This window comes from Pleuronectes platessa, chromosome 1 (assembly GCF_947347685.1).
Source record: "Pleuronectes platessa chromosome 1, fPlePla1.1, whole genome shotgun sequence".
Classification (NCBI taxonomy): domain Eukaryota; kingdom Metazoa; phylum Chordata; class Actinopteri; order Pleuronectiformes; family Pleuronectidae; genus Pleuronectes; species Pleuronectes platessa.
Genome location: NC_070626.1, coordinates 16724768 through 16752024, shown reverse-complemented (window position 1 = coordinate 16752024; position 27257 = coordinate 16724768). Strand labels below are relative to the sequence as shown.

Sequence of the window (27257 nt, the reverse complement as noted above, 5' to 3'; positions counted from 1 at the left end):
AAGTTTTTTTGTCTGAAAAGTAATCATGGCCTAGTATTTTTATTCAGGAACCTAACTTAAATGTCATATGTTTAAGTTTAATGTATTTTGACATATTTTAACATATTTGAAAAACAGTTGATCGATAATAGATAAACAAACCCAGGATTTTTTTTATATCAAAACAACTAACCTGAAATCGTACTGTGGACGATTGATTGATTATTCTACGGACAAAAAAATATAACTATTATAATATTGAATAACAGTTTTTAAGCAAAGATTGGAAATGTAAATATGTCCCCCCCCCCCCCCATGACAGTGAACTTGTATATATCTGTGTTTCTGACAGGTGGTGGTAAAAGACTAGGTGTTTTGAGAAGATTCATATTTTATTGTGAAGGGCTGTCACCGGACGTCTTATTGTTTTTACGGTTCACCGAGCGGAAGTCAAGTTCCTCGCCATTTTGAAGAATCGGCCCGCAGTGGAGCAGCTAGCTGCTGTGAGGGCAGTGTGATCGACCCTGTGAGAAGCTATGCCGATGACTTAGTTCTTTGAAAAAGTCTCCATCACGTTGATATTTGATCTTTTTCACACGTGGTGTAACATTTCTACCTTAGATTACTCTTCCAGACATGTCCGCCGAAGGAGCCGCCGACCAGGTAGCTACATGCAGTTCTTCTGAGGGGCCGGCTAGCCCCGAGCGGACCGCTAGCATAACCTCATTTAATGTTATTCTAGGTTAATGTTAGCAAGCTTATTCCGTTACAGTGCTGTGTTGTATTAACGTCTTCATTAGCTGGTGTAACCTGGCCTCGCTGCTAACTAGTGCATTTTTTTTAAAGGTTATAGGCAAAGCTACACGTTTGGCTTTCCGTGCGCCAAATTGACCGGCTAGCTTTAGCCTTTTCGTTTATCTTAAGTTGTCCAACGCTAACGTGTTTAGCCTCGTTGATATCAGCCGTATGCAAAGCTGATAGTAACGCACATTTTCTGCCACTTAGTCCCATTTATTAACTATAGTTTCCACTGTGCTGGATGCTAGCTACAAGGGCCTAGCTAGCCAGTGAAGAACAATTGATTTATCAGTCTAATAACCTCAAGTAAGCGTTAAATAAAGGTGGATGTACTCTTTTGATCAGAAACTTGGAAATTCCTGTGTTACAGCAGCAAGGTATCAATGTTCTTCCACACTAAGCTAAATAAAAAAAATGCAAGCTCAAGACCGTGCAAAATATACAGTATAACAGGAATAAGCTGTACATACTATATGCAAAGACCGGGACAGAATGCAATGTTCATAATATAAACTTTTAGACATCCTCCTGCAGTACAGCCAGGGATTAATTGTACCATCTATCATTAATTAACCCATCCATTCATTTTGAACCTGTTGGTCCCTGTAGGAATCACGGCAACACAACCATAACTGCAGCCCATTCAACATCATAACCCCCTTTATCCCGTGTGTTTGTGTGTATGCAGGCGGCAGCAGAGTACATCCCCGAGAAGGTGAAGAAGGCAGAGAAGAAGTTGGAAGAAAACCCATATGACCTTGACGCATGGAGCATTCTGATTCGAGAAGCACAGGTTTAGTGACACAGAGTTGCATTCCTCGGGTTAAATAAGCAAAATGGGGATCGAGGGCGGTGCGGGTCAGTGGGGCAGAGTTTTCTAGATTGATTCAGTACAGTTCGTACTTTAATTCCTACATTATTGCTCCTTTTTCGTATGTTCAATAGTGTGGGATGTAAATGCATTCTCCTTCTTTAGAACCAACCCATAGATAAAGCAAGGAAGACATACGAGCGACTTGTCACGCAGTTCCCGAGTTCTGGCAGATTCTGGAAACTATTCATTGAAGCAGAGGTTAATACTTTTTTTTCTTAAGTGTGCATGGCTTGGGATTTTATAAACATGATCAACAATGTGATTTTCACACAATCTAAATGTCTCTTACTTAAATGGAGTTTAAAGTCACAATTCTGGTTTTGAGCCCATAGACCTGACTACAACTCTAGCCTGACAGCTTTTATTTAAGTTTTTTGGACAATTGATATCATCTCCAACATGAGAAACATTCTACAGACTAAAGGACCGGGACTGAACGCAGATAAATGATGGTGTAAAACTGAGCATGTCCGACTCATTAAGAATTGTGCCTTTAAACGCAACCAAAGGGGAAATTAGCTCTAACCGTTTCTTTTCCAGAAAACTCCTTTTGTTCCAAGGATTTAAAAACAAAATACATTTTCTCTGCGCCATATTTTAAATGGGGTAAAGTGAATTTGTTGCATGTTTGGTCTGCAACAGTATTAAAACTATTTTAATGGTATTGGAGTGCATTAGCCTTTTATTCACTTGTCGTGTCTATTTATTGCCTCCTGTGTCATTTCTTTGAGGTAATTTTTATAAACAAATATCTTTATTGTGTGGCCCATTCTTTCCTTGAAACAGGGAGTCTCCCCCCCACTCCTCCTAAACATGTGACCAGCAGTGACCCATTTACCTCGATGCCACCCACAGGCTTTACTGTTATGCAGTCAGGTACTGATAGGATGATTCACTTTCCCTCGCACTTTATTTCTGCTGAAGGGCCAGTTTTAAATGCATTATCTGATGCTCTCCCACATCTGCCGATCACTACTGCAGCTGGTGTGTAACATTAGCTTGTGCACATTTGTACAGTGATATCAAGTATCAGCATAGAGCTTCTAGTTAAATATCCAGTTGTAGGTCTAGAAAAATATCACCTATGCTGTGAATAGGAAAATGGCTTTGTGTTCAGGTTGTACTGGTTGTGGTTTGTTGGGGGGTTGCTCCCCTGGGTGAAGTTATCCCTGCCCCTTTTTTTTCTCGACATCTTCCCCCCCTTCAAGATTACACAGGACAAGAAAAAGCCTGGTGTTATATTTCATGGAACAGATGTATATGTGTCCTAAATAGAAAAAGAACACAACAAGCCTCATCCAAGTGGACTCAGCTTCCCAAGGACAGTCGTCAGTAACCTCATCTGGCCTCCAGGTGGCAGTATCTGTACTTGTACCAGTAAAGCTTTAGTGACACACCATATTCATGTTTACCCTCCTGTTAGGCAACAAATGCAGGCTGGTTATGTAGGTTTTAGTGAAAGATAATTCATAGATCATAAGAAAGTGCAGCAGGACAGAGAGGGAGTTTGAATAAAAGACCATGAATCATTTAATGCATCAATGCTTCATTAGTCTGGATGATGGGTTGGATGTGGCAGATTTAAAGGATAGTGTCCACCTAAATGGGAAATCAATGTATTGTACGATCGATTACACATTGAATGACACATTATACTGATCATTAAATAGGGGGAGTGGTTACATTTGAACTAACCTGCTGATCCTTAGTTGACAGACCTCAGAAGTATAGTTAGGTGAGTTGTTATCCACAGGGAGCTTAAACTATTCTGGACACAGTGATGTTTATACAAAACCATTTATTTAAATCGAGCAATTGGTGCACGCTGTGGATTGTCAGTGAATTAGGAAAGGTTTTTAATTTACAATTGAAAAATTGTGCTTGAGAATGTGGCTGGTAGCTTTATTAGCTTTCACAGATGTGCTGCTAGTAGTGAAGCAGAGGGAATGAGCAGGTGAAACTATCAGATGGTAGAGACCAGAGTCAAATTCCTTATATGCATAAACCTACTTGGCATATAAAGCTAATTATGAGCTTAATGTACTGCAAATAAGATGATTTGCTTATGTGAACATTTAGGTCTTGATTTTATTTTCAGCTTATTTTCATTGTATTTCATCTCAATCTTTTTTTGTAGCTTAAACTTAGTATTCATATTGTCCACAAATTATTCCCAAACTTAGCTTTAAGATATTATTTCAGCTTATATGCTTCTACTGCTGATAGGACTCACTGGTTATTTGAACTGGCTTCAGGCATTTTAATCCTTACTGAGAATTCTTCTCAAAGTCCTTTACAAGGCAGGTGTGTTATTTTAAATGTTAACACTTGATTTGTAATTCTTAATGTACAGATTAAAGAAACCTGTCTGGTAAGTATGTGCGTTAGCTGTCTGTTATGTCCCCTTTAGTCGAATTACATTTTAAATGTAGATGTTATTGTTAGTGTGTGTGTAAGTTTCCTCAGTCAGATTTTACTCCGGCCTCATTTGCACAAGTTGCACACTAGGCAAATTCTCTTTCCAAAACCAGGAAAATCTGGATTGTGTTTAACACTGCGTTCTCAGAAACGCCCTGTAGTGTGTGAGCGTGTGTCTGTGAGTGAAGGTTGCCAACACATGACTCAAAGCTTGGGTTTATCTCTGCTTTATGTTTGGGTCCTATAGAGTCCAATCTACCCCTCTGCTGTCTGTCTATCAGACCATTTCAGGATAATTGTCATAAAACAAATCCTTTCCTCCAGTTTGAAGGGTTATGTCATCACACTTTAATGTAGAGAAAATATGTAGTGTTTATTTTAGGAACACAAATCGGTCTAGTCTCAGTTTCTCCAAAAAGGAATCTTGACATTTGCAATATCGTTATTCCAAATACAAATCTTTTATAGTAGTTTTCACAGCTTGTTGTAAAGTTAGTGCCCAATTACAAACTTGTTAACTGCAGTGCAGAAAGCTATTAACAAGTCATTATTGTTTGCAATTACTGTAATCTGTTTGGATACTGTGAGGGTTTCCGTTTCTTTTTTTCTTCTTTTTTATTGGATTTGGCCAGAGACATTTTCAGTGTAGTCATCTTTTACAAATCATGATGTCCTGATTTACTTTCCCTCATGGAAATTATGTCATCTCACTGTTTCTGCCTCCTACCGTCTCATACCTGTTTCCTCCTCATAAGGTGTAATTGTTAAGTTTGTATTAAATTATGTACCTTTTTATATGGGCTTCCTTTATTATATTAAATCAATTTCAGTTTGTTTAAACAATCACATACGTGTGTTTTTTTTCTTCAGTAGAATTTGTGCTTCATGATTAATTTAAGTAACCTGGTACTGAAGCCTCCTTGTAGCAGTCACTAGTAGATATGTGTCAGAGTTTGTAAACATCTCACTTGACTTAGCAAACGTTATAAACATATCACAATTTAATTTGATGGCTTATCCATTTTTTGTGTATGATGTGAAATCACTAAGATGGCTCAGATTTAATGGATTCTGGAAGAAGACTTCTAACTTGAGTTTAAATTATACAATTTATTTCTCATAAATTAGATATTTCTGAATATATAACTTTAAAAAAAAATCTTATTAATGGACTTACATTTTTAGACTCCAGGTTGTATAATATTTATAGGGTAAATATATTTTGTGTAAATTAGACATTTTATAAGGAGATAGATCTACATAAATTAATATAGGGTAAATATATTTTGTGTAAATTAGACATTTTATAAGGAGATAGATCTACACACATTATTTCTCCTTTTAATTATTGGAGATGAGCAAGTAAAGTAGGTCAGTCTTTTTCTAGAGATGATGCCCTGAAGGCTCCAAAACTGCATCACATCTTTGGAAATGATTTCCTAGACAATGTACTTTTAGTTTGGCTCTAGTGTCAAGACGGTTTTTAATTATTATTTTGATTAGTTTCATGAAATACCAAAAGAACCTTTCATTTTGAATTCTCAGCTGTATTGTTTGATATGGGTGTAGATTGAGTTTAATTTGTTTTTAGCATTTGTTTTGGATTATAGTCATTAATGAAGTGGAAACATCCCGCACCCTCACCACTAAAAGGAATAACATTTTTGTTTCAGTTGGATCAAAAGCTCACAGTTGTGTACGCTCTTAATCGGATATTTCTTTGTCATGTAAATTATGAATTGTCACCAGTCAAGTTCACCGCTGCCTTTTTTTACTTTGTAGCACACATTAACATAGCATCACTGACTGGATCTACCCTTAACATAGGTCAAAGCTGCTTACCCCATGTTATCAGTAGCCTCTCCTTTCTGTGCTGGACTGGACACTGGCTTCACGAGAAAGAAACTCATTCCTGCTGCATTGTTGACTAAGGGAACACGGCCGCCCAAGTCATCGTGGATTTGGATTTAAAGTTCAGATCCTTATTTCTCAGAGTAGAAGCACCTTTTCTGTATTTTTCTTAAAAATCTACTCTATGATCTTTTCGTCCAGATTTTCTCTGTAACACACGCTCTCTGGTGTTTTTTCCTTCTGGGCTATGTGGCACAACCTACGAACAAAATAAACCCCTTCTTTTTATACAAGTAATTTGTCATTCTTGTGTGAATTTCACTTTGTTGATCGTATGTGTGTCCGAATGTTCACGTTGTGCATGAATGCATGTTGCCTTTATTCCCCTAAAAGTAGGGGAGACTTTTGAATTAACGTTACATTTACACTCTTATTTGCAGATCAAGGCTAAAAACTATGACAAAGTAGAAAAGGTAAGTGTCCATCACACTCACAGAAGCTGACAAGAACTCTTCCCCAGGAAGAGTTCATCTTAACGTCTTTGAATAGAATAGCTGTCTTCTACCTTGGTAGTTGCAAGTGATTTCCACTACATCATGCACACACTTTTATAACGCACACTAAAACTATCTGTGTATTACAACAAAGTCAATGTGAAAGTCTTGTAATTTGTGTAATTGAACATATACTTCAATATTATTAATTTAAAACACAGAATACCACAAACAAAACCTTGCAGCTGGAAAAAACAAACAAACACAGAAAGTGCGAAAAATTTCCCCCAGTTTGACCTTTAAGGTCTAAAAATGACTCGTTGCAATCTGGATTTCCCCATATATCTTATAAGTCTCCATCTAATGTCATAATTGTGTTACCATGACTTATTAGGTTTTTAAAATATCTTATTTCACTTCTAGTACCAACTTTTTAATATGTAACAATTAAAATGTGAACACCGAACCAACATCTACGCTGATTTGTTCCCTCACTTTCTAAATTCACTGAGTTTGTCAACAAATTTCCAGTTTTGTCCAGAACGACAAAAAGGAACAACATTACACACAAATGTTAATATTTGTCAATATTGATAATTATCACAATAAATGTCACATTCATTTCTTTCAAGTTTCAAGACTGTTACTTTCTCCTGAGCTAAGGGTTATGGTGGTAAACTCTTTATGAGCAGAGAATGACAAACATTGGATAAACAAATCAATTGAGTTATTCCTCCTCACTGTGCTTACACAATGCATTAGCAATATGTTGACATATATTGAACATCTGTTATACTGCTGTAGAGGAAAATTACGATGTGATAATAAATGATGTTTTATTGCCAATCAAACTTCAAAACATCAACATGCTTGTATTCATCAAACAAACTTCAAACTCTGGTCTGCTAATCTGAGTGTGGTGTAGCTCACTGGGCCACATCTGAAGCCTGGGTAATGAAGCAGGATAACTGGAGTGAGCGAACTATGCTAAGGACACGCAACCCCCATCCCAAAAATCCTGCACAACGTAAAAAGACAAATCAAATCAAAGAAACAGTGAAGACTGGTGATTTGATCATCTCAAATAATGAATATTGTTTCTGTTTCCATTGACTGTGTCCTAACATATTCCCTGCAGTTGTTTCAGAGATGTCTCATGAAAGTGTTGCACATCGACCTGTGGAAATGCTACCTCTCATATGTCCGAGAGACCAAAGGGAAGCTGCCCAGCTACAAGTAAGAGCACATGCTGCATAGTGGGAGCTGAGCTGTGTGTCGGCTTGCCTCTGTAAACCTGTGTTACACATATTGAACTGAATTCACTTCTTCTCTCACCCTCAGAGAGAAGATGGCTCAGGCGTATGACTTCGCCCTGGACAAAATAGGCATGGAGATAATGTCTTATCAGGTAAACACATCTGAGCTCTGTATTTGTACTTGTGTGTATGCCCTTCTTTTATCGACTGTCACCTAACAGATAGTTGTTCCTCTCACAGATTTGGGTCGACTACATCAACTTCCTCAAAGGAGTGTAAGTGTTTATCCCGTGATATCCAGAGGCTTCATACATTGGTGACCATCTCTTTGAATGTTGACACTGATGTTTGTCGTGTCATTAGTGAAGCCGTGGGCTCGTATGCTGAGAATCAACGGATCACTGCAGTGCGGAGGGTCTACCAGAGGGGCTGCGTGAACCCCATGATCAACATTGAGCAGCTGTGGAGAGATTATAGCAAATATGAAGAGGTGAGACACGCACCCAGGCCTTGTCTTATAAGAACGTGATAGTAGTGGAGTGATTTCTCAATTTCCTAACTATTTTTTTCCCCATTCATAACCAGGGCATCAATGTGCACTTGGCCAAAAAGATGATTGAGGACCGCAGCAGAGACTACATGAACGCCAGGAGAGTCGCTAAAGTGAGATTTTCCACACAACCGGTCACAAATCCATGTATCTACTATTAATGTCTGCTGCGAGCTAATACAGACAGTTCTGTGGTGGCGTGTTTGATTCAGGAGTATGAAACAGTGATGAAGGGGTTGGACCGGAACGCACCGTCGGTACCTCCACAGAACTCCCCTCAGGAAGCCCAGCAGGTGGAAATGTGGAAGAAGTACATCCAGTGGGAGAAAAGCAACCCACTGCGCACAGAAGACCAGACCCTCATCACAAAGAGAGGTGACTGATGCGGTCAAGAGTTATTGTGTTGTGTTTGAATTTTTTTAAGCTTTTAAGAAGTTATGATTTGTTTTTATTAATACTGATTCTATTTGTTTTATCTTAGTTTTTGCCACTTTTACTGCTTTATTTGTTATGCAGACAATATTCTTTAAGTCAACTGCCTTGATTGTTTTAATTTTTTTTCGCTTTTACTTGTTATGCACTTTGTAACATTGTGCTTTATAACACAAGTGCTGTATAAATAAAGTTTGTTTTTTATACTATTATTATTATGTCATCTTAGTTATTTATTAGACCTTAGTCAATGACTGCAGCCAGTAGAGGGCGCAGGTTCTCCTCACTCTTGATTTAGACCATATATTCTGATCAGTGTGTGTTGTGTGTTGCAGTGATGTTTGCCTATGAGCAGTGCCTGCTGGTGCTGGGTCACCATCCCGACGTATGGTATGAGGCAGCCCAGTATCTGGAGCAGTCCAGCAAACTGCTGGCGGAGAAAGGAGTAAGAGATTAAACCATTCACGCTCAAATTCAACTTGAAATTCACAAACACATCCCGAGAATTTTCAAAACAGTCCTATAATACTTTTCTATGTTTGTTTTCCACTTAGGATATGAATAATTCCAAGCTGTTTAGTGACGAGGCAGCCAACATCTACGAACGTGCCATCGGGACCCTCCTGAAGAAGAACATGCTTCTGTACTTTGCATTTGCTGACTATGAAGAGGTGGGTGTCCGGTGGCTGATTCTGCCGTCACCAACACAACAAGAGACGCACGGACTGATCAGCCTTTGTCTTTTCCTGCTTTCCTCACAGAGCCGCCTGAAGTACGAGAAGGTCCACAGCATCTACAACAAACTCTTGGGCGTCGAAGACATTGATCCCACACTGGTCTACATCCAGTACATGAAGTTTGCCAGGAGGGCGGAGGGCATCAAGTCCGGACGCACAATCTTCAAAAAGGGCCGGGAGGACCTGCGCACACGTCACCATGTGTATGTGACCGCGGCCCTGATGGAGTACTACTGCAGCAAGGTGAGGACACGCATGGCCACACGACAAGTGTTTGTCAAAGGTGTGACTAGAATCAAACCTTTTACAAACACTGTCAAACTCTTTTTATTTTCCCCTGCAGGATAAATCAGTGGCCTTCAAGATCTTTGAGCTTGGTCTAAAGAAATATGGAGACATACCGGAGTACATACTGGCGTACATCGATTACCTCTCTCACCTTAATGGTAGGTTATGTGTCTGTTTTATTTACTCCTAATTTGTAAATCAAACACACAAAGGTATAGGAATGGGAAATAAATATGTCACTTATTTTGATTGTCTGTCTTCACTCTCTCCAGAGGACAACAACACCAGGGTCCTCTTTGAACGTGTCCTCACCTCAGGAAGCTTGTCACCAGATAAATCAGGGTAATGTCAAGGTTGAATTAAGTTGCGTGTGTGTGTCTGTTTTCTAAAATTGATGTCTCTGTTGATGTTTGTTAATTTAATTTTAATGTTAATTCTTCCTCCGCTCCTCAGTGAGATCTGGGCTCGGTTCCTGGCGTTTGAGAGCAACATAGGCGACCTGGCCAGTATCCTGAAAGTAGAGCGCAGGCGCTTCACTGCCTTCAAGGACGAGTACGAGGGCAAAGAGACGGCTCTGCTCGTAGACCGATACAAGTTCATGGACCTGTATCCCTGCTCGTCCAGTGAACTCAAGGCCCTTGGATACAAGGTAGCTGTCATTACACGTCGGACCAAATGTTTAACAGCTCAAGCTTCTTTGTTTTTGCATGATATTGAAACTGTTTCTCCTGTGTTTTCGTGCACAGGATGTTTCTCGTGCCAAACTGGCAGCTCTGCTCCCAGAGACGGTGGTGACGCCCTCTACACCTGCACAGAAGGACGACGCTGACCGTAAACCCGAGTACCCCAAACCCGACACCAACCAGATGATCCCCTTCCAGCCACGTCACCTCGCCCGTATGTACCCCTGCGCCACTCGCACGCTTCCCTCAATGAATCCTGCGGCACATCAGTTAAAGCCTGTATTTAGCCTCCTGCTCATCACACTGAATGATTAGTCTTAACATGTTGTACGCCCCTCCCTTCTTTTCTCTCCTCAATTGACCTGATTCCTCTTTGATGTATCTGTTTGCATTTCTCTCCACAGCTCCAGGTTTACACCCCGTCCCTGGCGGAGTTTTCCCAGTCCCCCCGGCTGCTGTCGTACTAATGAAGCTGCTCCCCCCGCCTACGTGCTTCTCCGTGAGTCGCATCAGTTCAATTCTATCAGGCTCATACTGTGTATATGCTAGTAATGAAAAGAGCAGGGGGTGCTTTCTGTCTGCTTGGACTCAAAGAGTGTGTGACTGTGTCTTTCTGCAGGGTCCCTTTGTTCAAGTGGATGAGCTCATGGAAACTCTTCGGAGATGCACCCTTCCTGACAGTAAGTAGAGTCTATCACCACTAGGGTTGCAAAATTCCGGTAATATTCAAAGTTGGAAACTTTCCATGGGAATTAACGGGAATAAACTGGAAATTTTGTGGGTAATTTATACTAACTGTATTTACCTTGTCATATACAGAAATAAATATAAACATTTTGTTTTGTCATAGGCGGATTTGGGCCCTGAGGAAACTTTGGGCACTTTATATGCTTCTGCATCTTTGTGTCATTCTTAACATTGGTCTTTGCATCGTATTTGCAAATGTACACAGCCTCTCATGTGTCCACACATGAGAGAGTGCACGTGGCATTGTTCTGTAGAATAAGATGAGAAAAAAGCTTGTAAAAAAACACTAATGCAATGCCAGAGATATAAATAGTTAGCCAAACAATTGGAATCGTCTTTAAAAATATTTTAAAATTCATGGATAAATGAATAGAAATAGGCTAGATGAACAGATGAACAATCCTCAATCAGCATGTTAATATATTTTCCCCAGTAATATCGAAACTTACCTGAATAGTCCTGCACACTACAGCAGGGCTATTGAGGCCTGCTGTAGTGTGCAGGATGCTGGGAATTATCTGTGCATGTGAGGAGAAATGCACAGTGCAGCGTGGGCTGCCTTCCATACATCTTTAAAATAGAATTTTGAATGAAGTTTTTATTGGTCTGCGTTTAGTTTGCGTATTCTTAGTTTTTTTCAAAATTCCCAAAATTCCCGAGCTCGTTGATTGGCTAAACACTGGTCCAAAGTTAACCTGTAGTGAAAATATTATACTGCCCTCCTACTTGACATTTAATGATGCATTTGTTTGTCTCTTCAGATGTCGATGCCGCTGTAGAGCTGATCACTGGCAAGCAGCCCGACACAGGAGGCGAGGGCAACGGATCCATGGAGAACCACGCTGTTGCCAAGTCACTAAAGAGGCCTAACGCAGACTCTGACGAGGAGGATGACAAAGGAGCTGTGGCTCCGCCCATACACGACATCTACCGCTCACGCCAACAGAAGAGGATTCGATAAAGTGACTACAACCCACGGTGAACCTGACAAGAATGTAATCTTAATATGGGGTTTAACGTACGTGTCCATGTTTCTGAGTCTTTTCTTACAGATCTGTTGATTTCTCTACAGACGACAAACATTCATAAACACACACACACTCTCACTCACACAGACATGCACACAGTATGGTCACCTGAGTGTTCTTGTGGGGCTTTTTTTGTTATGTTAACAGTTTTTATTTTTAAAGACTGACCATTATACTGTAAAAAATTTTAATTCAATCATTGATTCAGCCGTTTTGACCCTGTGATCTTCCAGCGAAGGAAAAGTGGAGTTAAGGTTTTTTAGATAACTGGAGGAAACACAGTTCATTTCAATAAAAGTGAAAAAGAATTCAACTGGATTTGTTTGTTTTTTGACTCGACTTGTGCTTTTTCGCGTAATTGTCTTTCTCTGTAACTGTATTAACTTTTTATAAGGATTTCATATAACAGTGATACTGTACCAGGCCTGATCATTACCACTAGATGGCAGTCTATGACACTTTAGTTTTGATCTGAAAGTTCAGTCATCCCCTCTATGGGGTCGGGTTTCTTTTTGAAAACTTAACTCTTTATTTGGGCAAAGCATATTAGCTTTTCCATTTAAGCTATTATTAAAACATGTTTTATTGCTGTAAAAGCAGTCCAGGCAGATCTTGAGCTGTGACAATCTCTTTACTAAAAAATAATAATATCCTACACAGTGAACATGTTTTATTATTAGCCAGCTGTTCTTTTTCACATTGAACTGATCACAGGATTATTTGTCTACCCAGCACAGCCTTTGTTCTGGGTGAGCGGCTGCTTATCTCACCTCTGAGCCTACTCACTGCCAACATTATGGTATAAAAGTGTTTATGCAGAGCACTCTGCATTTGGAAATCTGTCATTTTCAAACAAATGTAAAAAAGAGAAACAAGTCAGTACTTCAGCTTTTTATATATAATAGCTTCTGAATAAATAACATTTGGTAGAGCTCCCCATCAAGACTATCTAGAAGTAATTGCTTGTTTGTTCCTTCTCACCATTGTTTTTTCTCTCCAGCAGCAACAAATCTAACTGAACATAAAGTCTTTGAAAAGAGAGTACTCGTCGTTTTCTAGAACTGATAAGATGCTGGTTGCATTTTCAACATAAACTCATAAGATGCTGAGAGGAAGGCACGTGTGTTCTGAGAGGAAACGTGAATAATGACAGAACGTGAGAAACAGTGATGCCCTTTCCTCAACACTGAGCTCATCATTTACAAAACTAAAGTGGGGTCAGAAATGTCCAGAGCATTTCCAGATCCACTTGTATGTTTTTATATTATAAGGACAGTGGATGTTGATATATAATGGATATTAGCAGGGGCGGCTCCTGGTACAGGCGACATAGGCGGTTGCCTAGGGCGCAAAATGCCGAGAGGGCGGCACAGGAGGCTGATTTATCATGACGTGACACATGCAATGTAAAACATTAACGTCACACCATCATCTTCTAACCCCGGGACGCACCGGAGGTAGAAGCGCCGCGAAAAGCGCTCCGCCTCCTTTCCTCGCCCATGGTAAATACTTTGGCTGTTCGCACCGGCAGCGTAGTGCCGGGAAGAACCAGGAAGCGCCGCAGCCACACACACAAGCACATAATCTCCTGTGGGGGGGTGGCGGCTACAGGCTTGCGTGGGCCAGTCACCTGTGAAGACCAGCATCATTTACCCCTGAACTAGTGCAGAGAAATTAGGGATGAAAAAAATGTATATAACATTTTATATAAGATTTTATATAAACAGCCTGCGCAGACTGCGCACATCCTGCGTAGAAGCTCATTGCGCAGGAACTGTGCGTGCACCTTTTTTTTAATATTTATTTTATTTTATATTAAAATTTTTTCTGTTTTCATATTTAATTAATTTAAATTAACATAGAGGCAAGAATCACCCCGATTGTGGACATCATTAATGTTTATTTGTGTCGACATGACATGATATGCTATCAGTATAGGACTCTTTTTATATTTTTTATAATATATTTGTATTGTTTTTAATAGCTTACAAATTTGTCTGCCTGTGTGTGCATCTGTTTACAGTTGCGTGCGTATGTTGGGGGGCGCCAATTTGAAATCTCGCCTAGGGCTTCAACATTGCCCTGGATATTAGCATGAGAACCTCGATAGCACAACAAAAGCAGCTGTGCCAGTCTCAGATCCCGTTCAGACCTGGTGATCCGTCCTGAGTGATCAGACCACAGGGGGAGAGAGAACAGGTGTGAAGGTCTGAGATCTGAAATCTGATCTCAGACCACATTTGGAGGTGGTCTGGGACGCATGCGTTCACTATCTTTTAACTGTATGAACGTGTGTGCGTTCTGAGTGTTTCACATACATTGATTCATTTGTGTCCACATAAGGTGACGACTGGTGGTAAACGCATTTCACAGAAAAGGCCATGTCCACAGCTCTTCTTGTGTTAGAGCATAAAGTTCTGCAAAATATCTCACGACCAGGAACATTTGTGGACATTGTTCTCTTTTAATCAGACAATACACATTGGGTTTCTACAATGGGAAAAAAGCTCAACTTACATGTATGACTTTTTGACATGTCCAGCTGAATTTTATAAGTTATTAAGTTGTGTGTGTGTGGTTTAAAGGTAGTCCAGGCATGTTTTATCACCTTATAGTGTGAGTGTGTGTGTGTGTGTGTGTGTGTGTGTGTACAAAAACATTTAAAACAGAAACTTGGACATGCAGCAAAGGGTTTTCATTCAAAAAGAAAGAAAGAAAAAAAAAAAACTAGCTGACATCTGTTTTGTAGCAACAAACACAAAAGCCCAGAGGGATGATTCTCCTGAATGTCTCTGACTGTTTGCAACAGCACATCATCAGACTTTCAAATTTCCATCACATGGCTCCACAAACCATATGAACAGGCATGTTTTCTTTTTTGAATTGCTAACACTGCTCCTATTGCAATAGCACAAAGAATATGTCCATGTAAAAGTCCTGTGCAGACTTATCCTAACCGGCTGCAGAAGCAAAAACGCCATCAAGACGCATCGCAGTGCGTATAATAAAAAATAATGCAAGATTCCATTTTGTCATTCTGGAAAAGTAACAGTTTCACGTACATTTCATGTTAGTGTCCTGCACCAAATAAATATCTAAAATATAAGACAAGTAAATATGTCCTTAAATATTGCAGCTTATTAAGAGTATCGATTCAAACTTCACATTCTTTTCAGCAGCTTTAAATATTTACATGCCGACTAATATTCACTATACCACCAATCTTCACATCAGCTCCTCTTTTTACATGTTTATCCTTTTACATTATAATACATGACCTTTTTTTTTATATACATTTTTTACCGTAGCAACATGTTGATACTGGACAATCTATTTCCAAAATACTGAACAAATATCTCCGGATGGCCTTTGTAAAACTGTCCCAGCAGCCGTCTCTTGTCTTTGATGGAGAGTTCCGGGTTCTCGTGGATCGTCCTCAGTAAAGACCAAAGCTCCTCTTTCGTGGTTTTTTGTGTGTTTTCTGAAAAGGCCTTGGGGCTCAACCTTGTGCAGAACGTCGTTCCTGCAGTGAAGAGAGGTGGAGAAAAAAAAATGAAATGAAAGAAGAAAATCTTTTTCTAAAGCAAAGGGATTTCTACTAAAATGGAGGTAAACGAAACCTGTGCAAACCTGTTATCATGTCTGGATCTTTCCCTTTTACAATGTTTGTGATTCTGTCGCTCACCATCTTGTGCAGAGAAACAGGAATCTGGTGGAAAAGAGAGAGAAAAAACATGTTAAAACTCTGACTGAAAGATCCAAATCAATATGAATACAATTGTGTTGAATTGAATTATTATTTTATTTAGTCAGATTGAATTATAAATATCTGATGTCTGATTGGTTGCAAGCCTTCTTCTGAACATCCTGTGTACACAGCATTTTTCCCTCCCTGTGCCTGAGGTCTTTTGCGGATCGTTGATTGTGACGTGTCTCCACACGTTCACATACACACAGTAAATGAGTAGCGCTCACTTTGAAAAGGTCGCAGTGGTTATCCATCATGAACAGAACCATCAAGTCCACCTTTCCTTTGGGGAGTCTCCTGCTGTAGACGATGGCACTTGAGAAAGACCTTTTCACCGCCATTCTGTTCTCAATCTGACGGGGAAAGGTTTAGGGTTAACAAAGATCTAACAGACACATCTGCAGACACACACAAGACGCGCTTAAGCTCTCACCTCTTTGTGCAGTTTGACCTCCTTTAGTCTGGCTGCAGTGGCCATGAATCTCAGGAGTCTGCGAAGCTCCTCCCTGCTGCGAGAGTCCTGCAGCTTCAGGCTCAGCTGCAGAGCCTCCAGAGCCTGCTCCCGCTTGCCGTTCACTGAAAACAGACCAAAGGAAACACGAGGATGAAAATGCTGCACAAGAGACAAGCAGCCTTCATGTTTAGAGTGACACGGCCAGGACAATCCTGTACATGAAAATGTATAGAACCCTGCTCTTGTGCATCATCTTCATAAAAGCCTCACACCAACACTGAACCAGCCCCCTCACTCACCGAGTAGCTCCGAGATGCCCGAGTGGATGTCAAAAACGTGGTTGCTGAGCAGCGGCGGCTGCTGTGTGTGTCCATAATGCTGAGCCAGCACCTCGTAGAGCAGCTTCTTACTCTGGAGCAAGTCGTTTGAGCAACCGGCCAAACCTCGGCTGACCTCCACCACCAGTTCATCGGGCAGGAACTCCAGACAGTCCACGGCCCCTGACATCCACTCATCGGCCCTGTGGGAGACGGAGAGGGAGAGGAAGAGGGAGAGAGAGAGGGAGAGGGAGAGGGAGGGTCAAGTTAGCTTTGGATATTTAGTGAGCTTGACTGCTTCCAGTAATGCAACATAGATTTTGTCATTTGCAGGTAAAAATACATCTAAATGAAATGATTTGGTATGGATGTAAGTTACACATAATTATTGGTATAAGAAGCATTGCAACATGATAAGAGATAGATAGATAGATAGATAGATAGATAGATAGATAGATAGATAGATAGATAGATAGATAGATAGATAGATAGATAGACAGATAGATAGATAGATAGATAGATAGATAGATAGATAGATAGATAGATAGATAGATAGATAGATAGATAGATAGATAGATAGATAGATAGATAGATAGATAGATAGATAGATAGATAGATAGATAGATAGATAGATAGATAGATAGATAGATATGAGTTAAGAGTGAAAACTCGTGCCGTCTTGGATCTAAGTATTTGTATAGAAGTAGGAGATATAAATCGATGTGTACGACTCAAACCTACACATTAAGTACACATGAAACAGAATGGCCCCTGTCAGGTTTATATTGTTATACTATTGGATCATTATTATATGTAAAATTAAGTTTTTTTTATACCGATCATGTGTTTTTGTATTAAACATCTTTATCTCCCTTTAATTAGTAACTACGCATACACAAGTCAGCAAATCTTAAAGTCAAATGTCCCTAAATATATAAATACTCAATATATATATATACACTCGTGACACAATTAGCTGTGAAGCAGTTGTCTAAAACAGTTAATAAGGACAGATGATAATAAATATGTTCAAGCTGTTAAAGGACTCACTGGGCTTCACTGAAAGCCTTGAGGACCTCTCGATCCAGGTAGCTCGATGTATACAACAGGTCCGGGTCACTGTCCATAGCGTGCAGCGGAGGCCGAGATGCGTCCTTGCCCTCCAACAGGTTCTCCAGCAGGGGGAGCTCTACCAGCTGCAACAGCCTGAACACAGCCTGCTGGTGCCACACCTCATACACCACTGTGAAAACACAGAGCTAAATGTCATTAAGGGTCAAAGGAACACAGAGCCTGTCCTGTGTTTTCACGTCACACTCTCCTGTGTCTCATCAGGGACGACTTACACTCTTGCGAGAGGCCGAGGTTCATCATCTGGGGGGTGACAGTCGAGCTCAGGTTGAGGTTTCCCAGCACGTCCTCCAGTGAATTGTCCGTGTTAACAGGGGAGTGGGTGGAGTAGCCCAGCACCTCGTGTCTGAAGAGTCATAAAACAACAGCAATCAGTGGGAAGTTAGGGAAAGAAAGAAATGCTGAAGGTTGTCTAGGACCTGTGACTCGCTTTATATCTGACAAAATAAATGCTCAATTTCCAGCATCAAACAATCTCTGATGGACATTAAATAAGACATGTGACGATTTGTTTCCTTCTCCGTTTACTTTGAATTATCCCAGTGAAGCCCTGACTGGGCCCAATGCTGCGAACAACAGAAGCCTCATTTAAACTGTTTGAGCACATGGCTCCTCTTTCATCTGCCATTAGGCCCATCCGACTCTCTCTGGTGGGGCCTGGTGCTGTCACTCTTACAACAACATCGGATCAAAAGGGGAACAAACAGAAAGTGCTGGCCATGTGTTCGCCCCTCATCAATAAAGCCTGTCTTTGCACAGAGCTCTACAGCCCCCCCCCCCCCCTCCCCCCCAACACACAACTTCACTCTTTTAAGTGAAAGAGAATCGCCTGAGTTTAAAGGAAGAGTTTGACTTTATTGATTTAATTTTCAATACGCTTAATGTATATTATAAAATATATAGAATATAATATATAACAGCCAAAGTCAGCACAGTAGTGATCAGTGGATGGAGTCACAGTAGCGAGCCATTACATCCGCTCAACCAATCACGAGTTAGATTCAGTTATCAGAACTTTTCATCATTTCCTTTCAGTTTTGCAGCATCAAATAACTGATCAAAACCTAAATTCTGGGAAAATGAAAACTTTGAGGATCAGTTTTCAACTTTCATGCTTAAGTTTCGGGGTTGCAAAAAAGTGAAACACAACATTTTAGCTTGTTATCTTTAGTGGCGCTTTCAAGTGGATTTGTCGCCTTTGTTACCAAGCTAGTTTCTCCCTATTTCCCCTTTGTGCTAAGCTAAATCAGCTAGCTGCTAGTGCTATCATCTTATTAAGCATATTGACAATGGACTCTTGATTTAACTTTCACAACTTTCTTTTAATATTTTGTTAATTCTTCTGTTGTTTCAAATGAAAATTGCCAAACTGGTGACTAGAAGGACACTCGGAGGGAGCTCATAGTCCTGCCGAGGTGAGCGCACTATCATGCAAGATTAAAGAAAGTAGATCCATCCCTTTAATCAAATCAGCTCCAACAAAAACAACTTAAAGGAAACCTCCACCAAGTTTCAATAAAGTTGGTTTAGTAGTTTTTGTGAAATCCTGTTAAACAAACTCCAATAGAAACACACCGAGACGAAAGGGTTACTGGAAGTGAATAGTATCAAAACATGACTACATGATGGCAGTTCAAGAGTCACATGTCATGCTTCACTAGTTTTCAGAGGCCACGCTGGATGTGGGATTAGCTCCGGCTATCAGGAGGACGGAGAACAAAGCGAATCAAAAATGGGATCTGAAGATGTTGTGACAAGAGTCTGTACCTTTCATGTGATGGACTATAGCTGTTCTTGTTCCTGTTCATGCTCGGTGAGTCATAGCCGCTCTCGATGGTGCTGGTGGAGTGAGAGTTGACGTCGGCCAGCGATGATGAGGAGGTGGTGGTCGGGCTCAGGAACCTGTACAAACTGAAACTACTGTCCTCAAACGTCGCTCGCTTCTTCTCCTTCCCAAACACTTTAATTCCCACCGGCTCGAACACCCTCGAGTCCATCAGGGCCTGGCAGAGACGGACGGCCTTGTAGCGGGGCACGCCCTCATCGCCGAAGAAGCGGTTCAGGGTGATGTGTGCCAGCACCACATCCACGGCGTCCGAGCCCAGGAAGCAGTCTTGGTAGGACTTGAGGTTGTGGCGCCGGCGCTTGACCTCCACCTGAGTGTGGAGATTGGAGATGATGCTGCTCCAGATGTAGGTGGCCCGGAAAGGCTTCCCAGCCATGACTTGTCCTGATGGAGGAGGAGAAGAGAGGATGAGTGGATGGACGTTGGCAGGTGGAGGAATAGAATAGATAAAAGTCATAAATCAGCCGGGAAAATAATGAGATTCCTTCACATTTCATAATTCCAGTTCACAAGATGCACAAGTTATTTGCGGCACAGATTTCGATGAAGCGGATGAGAGGACTAACAAATTAGTCAATAAACAGAAAAGGGAAAAGCTACAATTGACTGTGCATTTTAAAATAGGTTAATCATTTAAGTTATTCATCAAGAAAATCTGACAGATACTTCTGTGGGTTTTACGTCTGGAAATTTGATTCAACGATTGTTGTAGGTCAGACTGGAGGACATAACTCGGGCTCTGGGAAATTGTGAGGGACATTCATATATATGTACACACGTATATAAAGAGCATATACAGCCACACATACTGCGCACATTAGGGGAACTTTACAACACCACCCATTTGCCTCCACAGGCAGACGCCATAAAACCCCTTCACAACCAACTCAACTCTCCTAATCACTCATCCTGTTGGCGATCCACTTGTTATTCCACAATTGACTTTCTCAGCTTTGTCTATTGTCTGAGTCTGCAGAGAACGATGCTTTCTGTCTGCACCGAACACACACTCCCTGTCCTCTGTGTAATGTCGCATACTTAGAATTCAAATTTCCGTTAATGTACGTGGGTGTGACGGCTAAAGGTCCGGGATCAATGCAATCTAATGGAGGGGGGGAGCAGCCGGACCCAAATCCTCTTTTGAGGAGGCACGCTTGTGCACTGAGTATTGACGAGCTTACTTTTAATTTGATTAACACGATTAACACTTAAGAAGCAAATACCGCAGTCTGTGTATTTAGAGGAAGTAATTGTTGTGTAACTGTGGTCGGAGACACAAATGATTCCCGCATATTATCTTGTCTATTGTTATTGGGCTGAGATACCACGTGAGACGAAGGGTGCGGCCCTCGTTGTTGTGAGTGAGCCCCGTGACGGTCCGGCTGAAGATTCAACCCCGTTTCAAATCTCTCTGGAAAAAATATGATGCGGAGAGCAGACATGCATGTTTAGATCTCCCACAATCAGAGTTCTGACGTCAGTTGGCGTTCACAATAGACGGGTGTTCAGAGAATTGCAGAGTCACTCGCTGTAAGTTTAAGAAAACAGAAGCATCAAATGTGCCTGATTTTCTTATGCAATCGTTACACACTTCCTGCTCCACTCAATCTCACAAGGAAACAAAGACAATGATCACACTGTGAGCGTTCTCCCACTGGAGATACAATCGTGTGTTCCTGCTGTACTGCCGGGCTGCGTTACAGGCAAGTAAAGCAGTACATGGCCCATGCACTCAAAGGCTGAAACACTAAACACACTTTCTCAGCATATTTCATCTGCCAGTCGGTGTTTGATATAGGTCTTTGTAGGATTTGCGGCATTCACCGTAAGCCAAGCCGGACCGATGACAGCAGATGAGGGCCGTCCTTTGGCGAGATGTTACTGTGGCTTTTCATCTCACAACGGGAGGCATTTTAAAGCCTGTTGAGCAAATGCAACGGAGAGGATCTGAGAGATTCACCGTAGCCAGGGGCCATAAATCAGGCACCGACAGCAGCAGCAGCCAGGCCGATAACACAACATGACAAATACAATTACTGACCCATCTGTAAAATGTGACAACAAAACACCCGGGGGGTGTTACAGCTTCGAGCATATGTTTACCCACTCGTTTCGAGAAAAACTACAAACAGCTCACGATGGGAGGAGAGGAAGATGTGATGGTGATCTACTGATTAATGAGATACATCTAAGTCAAACTGTGCGTCCCTCTGGGAGGGAGAATGGTCCCGAACTGGGAATTTGCAAATCAGGGAAGAACAACAGAGGCTGGAGCAAAAACACACATCAGCTGTTTGCATCAGTTATAGGAATCAGAAAAAAATATAATCTGGTGACACAAATCATTAAAGTATTGCATTCCAAGCTTTAAGGAACTCAAGTTTGAAAATGCATCCTTAGAATAAATGGAAGAAGAAGTCCATTAGTCAATGTATCATTTTAAACTTACTAAAATGCAGAATATCACCGAAGTAAAATACTTTTGGACCAATTAGCAGGAAAAACTTAATTATCAGAATGAAATCCTTGAAGTGGAGTTAGGGCAGGGCCATCTGGAGCATCCCACCAGGAGGCCGGGATTACCAGTCACACAATAAATCCGGATCTGATCAATATCCATTAATGCTTGTTCAAAAGGTTTAAAGAGAAAAAAAGAAGAAGTGGAAGGTCAGGTGTGGGTCACAACAATCCTGGGAACCCGGCTTTGCTCTGTCACCTCTGGTTGCATTCACCAGCCAGAGATTTGAGGCCAGTTTGCATAGCTGACGCCAGGCTCCTTCACCGGGACTTTGGCGCGAAAAATAAAAAGGATCTACCCCACAGATAGACAGACTATGGTGGCACAATGCATGTGGTTCAGTGAGGTACACCAGTGCAGCGGGTGTTTGCACTCATCAGAGTGGGTAAATAACCGCAGAGGGAGCACAAACACAGACACACACGGGAATCTCCTCCCCTGTGAACATGGTGGTTGCAACTCAAACACATGGGAGTGATATTTACCAAGATGTGTCGTGCCAAAAAGAAATCATTCGCCAGAAACTGATTTTCAGCGTCTTGTTAGGCAAGCTGTGTTTATGCAGTATATATACATCTAAAGCTGCTTTTATCAACGAGTTATAACTTGTACGCACACACCCTGGTAATAGTAAAGGCATGTGTTGATGTCATTTTAAAGTTGCTTGTACACTGAAAACAGGGAGGTGTTTACCAACGTTAATACTTCAACTAGTAATAAAACAAATAAATCAAGCATGTTCAAATTAATGTTAACAAATTAAGCAAACGCACTTGATGACATTAATTTAAAAAAAATTATGTGTAATTACTTAATTATGCAATCCTATTATTTCCCATGTTTGTTTGGTAGCCTGTGTCTAACATCATTTAAAATACATGAAAGCTATATTTGATTTTAACATGATTTAAAGCTAAATTATATACAAAATAAAGGTAATTTTTTACATGCTCTGTGTAAGTTTACCTCATCCTCTACATTGTGGCCATCGAGTCAATTTTACCACTTTACAAATTTTTAACACAAAATACAAAAAGAAAACCAATATCTCTGGATGAAAAAGCAGCGCAATACATGTAGTAGACACAGACGAAGATGTCAAGAGATTTTTTGTCGAAAATGTCGAAAATGATATTGTGCTCTTAAGAAAAACATGTGATCTCTGCAGCGGAATTCATACGTTATGACCTGACTCTACCTGCTGCAACACCCCTCGTCTGAATGCTCCGGAGAATTGTGTTGTTGTGAATGTGTTGTTGTGAATGAGTCTGAACGGAGAATTTTCTTCTGCTTCTCATGTGTGTAAGGTAAAGTCCGAATTTAGTCCGGACACAATTCTACGGACCTTTCCCCGGATGTCGTGTCTGAAAATGGTTTATGAGAGAAAGCAAATATCCGAGCGAGAGGCTGCGGACGTCCTGAGTTTCTCCTGTAGGCCCCCTAGCATTAAAATGGATACGTTCAGAATGAGCCCATGTGGGAAAACAGCAGGAGATCCTCCAGTAGAGTCACGCCAGCCAGTGGGCAGAGTCATGACATTGCTAACACGGGATGGACGCAAAACAGAAGAAAAAAAGAGAGAAACTATACAAATATATCAGGAAGAGAAGAACGAGTCGCTGCGTTGATCGTGTGTCAAGGCAAAATCCGGAGAAAGTCCAGGTCCAATTGTTTGGACATTTCCCGGAGATCATATCTGAGAAGGTAACAACGTTCAAATTGTCCACTTTGCAGAGACTGATCACATTTGGCATGAAGCCCCTGTCTAACCTGCAGTATGCACAGGTGAGGATTTCAAACGATGGAGGAAAAAAACGCACTGGGGCCCTGCTGGACCAATGGCAGCAGCAGGTCGTGGTTAACAGCCTGTGGCAGATCCCTTCATTCCCCTCAACACGCTCAGACTGGTGAGATTAACAGATCGAGCCTCAGAAACACGGTGGAAGTCGAGGGGCTCGTGGGCCCTCATGAATCTGAGCCCTCACATCCCCAGTGAGTGCTCAGTGTGTGTGTGTGTGGTGGAAAGATACACATGGTGATGACGATGACCCTGTTCTACCTGTGTTTTCACATAACACTGCTGCAGGCTGCAGGCTGCTGACTCTGCACCCAGCACGCTGAATGTCACGGCACTCGGTTATCTAGGTTCATAGATTTGTCCATAAGTGATCTTAATTATATAGTCAAATGTAGTATGAAATCTTTATCAAATTTGCCTCCTAATGCTGTTGTTATACTTATAGAAAATATGACAACATGGCGAAAGAAAGGCGAGATAAACATTCGGGACATATTTGAAAAACACAGTGAATTTACATCCACTTTTAAATGAGAAAGTAATATAATAGTGCCTGATATACTTCCCTTTCTATAACAAATAGCAGCCTGTCACCAAAAGTCCCAAATGGCACCTTACATTTCTACTCACAGCCGAGAGTCTCAGCCAAATCCAAACCATTTCAACACGTTAAAAAGTTAAAGTAAATATCCCAATTACAAGCAGATAGCAGCAACATCTATATATTTGATCAATAAAGTTGTATTACCTGGTGATCGGTGCATTCAGACTTCCTCCAGTCTCTACATACACACACACACGCTCGCACACACTCTCTGTCAGATCCCGTCCATGCTCTGCAAGTCCCGACGTGACGCACGCAGCTCAGCACTAGAGTCAGCCACCGAAACCGTCCCCTCCCACTGCGATACATTATTCATGCCAATCACAGCCCCGCCTCCTTCAGCCTGATAGTGAGCGTCTCAGTGTTTATCAACTATCACACTACAGTTTCTATAGCTGAGACTGTAGTTACAGCTCGCTCGATAAAAAAAAAAAAAATTCCAGGAGAGGTTTAATTTCCAAATCATGGCCCAGGTCATTTTTCTTTAACACATGAAAACACGTGTCAGGGGAATATTAATCTATGAGAAAAATAAACTAATTTAGAGTTTCATATTCAAAGTTCGATATTTTCAAATTCGATGTCAAGTTAAACTGTCAGGAAACAACCTTTCTCTTACCCACTTCTACAGCACACATTGTTAGTAAATCTGATCTGATAAAGAACAGGAATGTTTAACTGAGGAGAGGAGAAGTAAGAGGAAAGAGGAAAGAGGAAAGAGGAAAGAGGAAAGAGGAAAGAGGAAAGAAAAGGTGAGGAGAGGAAAGAAGAGGTGAGGAGAGAAAAGAAGAGGTGATGAGAGGAACGAAAAGGGGAGGAGAGAAAAGAAGAGGTGAAGAGAGGAAAGAAGTGGATAGGAAAGGAAAGGAGAGTAAAGAAGAGGCAGGAAAGAAGTGTAGAGGGGAGGTGAGGAAAGAAGAGGTAAGGAAAAGGGGGATAGGAGAGGAGTTGTCACATCACAACCTATGAGAAATCAAGAAAAATAATTTCTAAGATACAAAATAACAACCAAAGTCAAAAATGTCACCTCAGAAATATACAGTCAGCTCTGGATTCCTCCTCAGAGAGAACAACACACCATCACCTGCTATGTGTGTTCATCTTCTTATAAAGAGCATGCTCCATTCTGCAGTCCCTCCACAACCAGACCCCCTCCACTCTGCTAGCTCCTACCTGTCCACCACAACCCGATATAACGTTCACCAATGTATACACAGTCTTCTCCAAATCACAGTATTTAGAAATAAAAAAGGAAAAATCTCACAGAGACCCTAAAACCAACTGTTTCCTTTTCCTATTTTGTGTCACATGACTGCAGGTGCCTCATGATCAGCAGCAGCCCTGATCTTAACCCAGCAGTCATCGTTTATTCACAAACAACACCTCCTCACCTCACATGAGCTGTGGTGTAATAACACCGATTTCCTGAACCTGGCCTCGCACCTGGAGCCTTCCGTCTTCCTTGAGGTATAATCCGACGAGGGAGAAGCAGTAAGTCGACACTGTGAAGCCAAAGTCGGCCACCGGCTCAGAGTGAGACTGAAAGGAAGACAGCTATTATGATCATGAGGCACAGGCATGCAGCGGGTGAGGCGTGTAACTGGGACAAACCGGTTTGTTGGCAGTCCTCTTCACCTCTTCTTTAGAAAAATGCTCTTTCCCCACCAGGTGAGAGAGCAGAGTCAAGACCTAGAGAGAATAGTTACAATATTACATACTGTCATGGACTTGAGCAAGGCAGGTTTCACCAGCGCAGACGTGAAAACTAGAGGTCGGCATCACCTGGGAGGGTCACAAGACACCAGAGGGAGGTCGAGGAAGTCAAATAATAAAATCAAGTGCATGTTAAATAATATGAATAATACTACAAATAGTAGATATCTTTAAAATAAAGCCATGAAAATAAAGATAGATCTCTGATTTTCTTTTTAAACGTATCTTCTGGTTTTAGAGCTATATTCAAATGAATGTGAGAAAGGTGATGCAGAATCGTTGGGTCTTTGGTGGAGGTGTGCTCTCTACTGAGTGCTATTCAAGCTTTTTAAACAAAGTAACTCAAATCAATACCCTTTGTATTCATCAACCACCACTCAGGATACTTGTCTCTATTAGTTATTTTGAAGGTGGGGGCCTGAAATATCTGGGAACCTCTGCTCTTACGATACAGCACATGAGGAGGGACTCCACTGATTTTACACATGAAATACTACTCAGTCCTTGGTGGATCTGAGAGGCAGGAGGGTTCTTATGAAAGATGCTGAAGCTGCATTATGGGAAATGTAGGATGCAGTGTATTTGGAGCTTGGCCCACACTGGAAACTAGAAGTGAACATATCTCAGCTCCTGCTACACAACCACTGTAAGACTACAAAACAGAGATGGGTGCAGGGTCAAGAGGCTGACCCTGACCTGTGGTGTCCATGGAGTCGGGCCGGGGACATTTGTTGCATCTCTCTCCTGGTGGTAATGAATAAAGGCTTTAAATGCACCCAAAAATAATCATTTAGGATAGAACTGAAAAGGTTCTTGTTGAATTAAAAATGTTTTCACGTGTATGGGTCAGCAGCAGGGAAATGAGAAATCAAATACTCCAGAATAAAAAAAAAACGCTAAATCTTTAATTTCTGTATTGGCAGTTGAAAACACCTCTTACATAAAAACTGATGATACCATATGTGAGTTTTAAAGTCACTCATTTGAATTCAG

The 27257-nt window shown here is 41.1% G+C and overlaps 2 protein-coding genes across 3 annotated transcripts; one reads left to right on the top strand and one right to left on the bottom strand.

The window, feature by feature from the left end:
• Positions 1-428: 428 nt before the first annotated feature.
• Positions 429-12443, top strand: cstf3 (cleavage stimulation factor, 3' pre-RNA, subunit 3). The gene is made up of 20 exons (XM_053420788.1): positions 429-642; positions 1466-1570; positions 1754-1849; positions 6361-6393; positions 7553-7650; positions 7756-7822; positions 7911-7945; positions 8034-8160; positions 8256-8333; positions 8433-8595; positions 8988-9097; positions 9207-9323; positions 9414-9632; positions 9733-9835; positions 9950-10019; positions 10131-10326; positions 10424-10574; positions 10765-10859; positions 10980-11040; positions 11869-12443. Exons 1-20 carry the CDS (start codon positions 616-618, stop codon positions 12066-12068), a joined length of 2151 nt encoding a protein of 716 aa, XP_053276763.1. The 5' UTR covers positions 429-615; the 3' UTR covers positions 12069-12443.
• Positions 12444-14579: 2136 nt separating this feature from the next.
• Positions 14580-26114, bottom strand: depdc7a (DEP domain containing 7, paralog a). Of its 2 annotated transcripts, none has more exons than XM_053419695.1 (9): positions 25943-26114; positions 19553-20015; positions 18001-18131; positions 17705-17897; positions 16637-16857; positions 16317-16459; positions 16111-16236; positions 15766-15844; positions 14580-15658 (listed from the first exon to the last, which is right to left on the bottom strand). In XM_053419695.1, exons 2-9 carry the CDS (start codon positions 20005-20007, stop codon positions 15435-15437), a joined length of 1572 nt encoding a protein of 523 aa, XP_053275670.1. In that variant the 5' UTR covers positions 20008-20015; positions 25943-26114; the 3' UTR covers positions 14580-15434. The 2 variants fall into 2 exon arrangements, with proteins under 2 accessions (XP_053275670.1, XP_053275663.1); XM_053419688.1 differs by lacking the exon at positions 25943-26114 and adding an exon at positions 24696-24800.
• Between the last annotated feature and the right edge of the window lie 1143 nt (positions 26115-27257).

Bases quoted from the DNA above. Each gene is read 5' to 3' on its own strand.
- cstf3 (XM_053420788.1), top strand. From the start codon at position 616: ATGTCCGCCGAAGGAGCCGCCGACCAG. The intron at 1,850-6,360 runs GTTAATACTTTT...TCTTATTTGCAG, and splicing joins AACTATTCATTGAAGCAGAG to ATCAAGGCTAAAAACTATGA. The intron at 11,041-11,868 runs GTAAGTAGAGTC...TTGTCTCTTCAG, and splicing joins GAGATGCACCCTTCCTGACA to ATGTCGATGCCGCTGTAGAG.
- depdc7a (XM_053419688.1), bottom strand. The intron at 18,132-19,552 runs GTACAGACTCTT...ATGACTCTTCAG, and splicing joins TATAGTCCATCACATGAAAG to ACACGAGGTGCTGGGCTACT. The intron at 15,845-16,110 runs GTGAGCGCTACT...CTTTTCCACCAG, and splicing joins ACCACTGCGACCTTTTCAAA to ATTCCTGTTTCTCTGCACAA.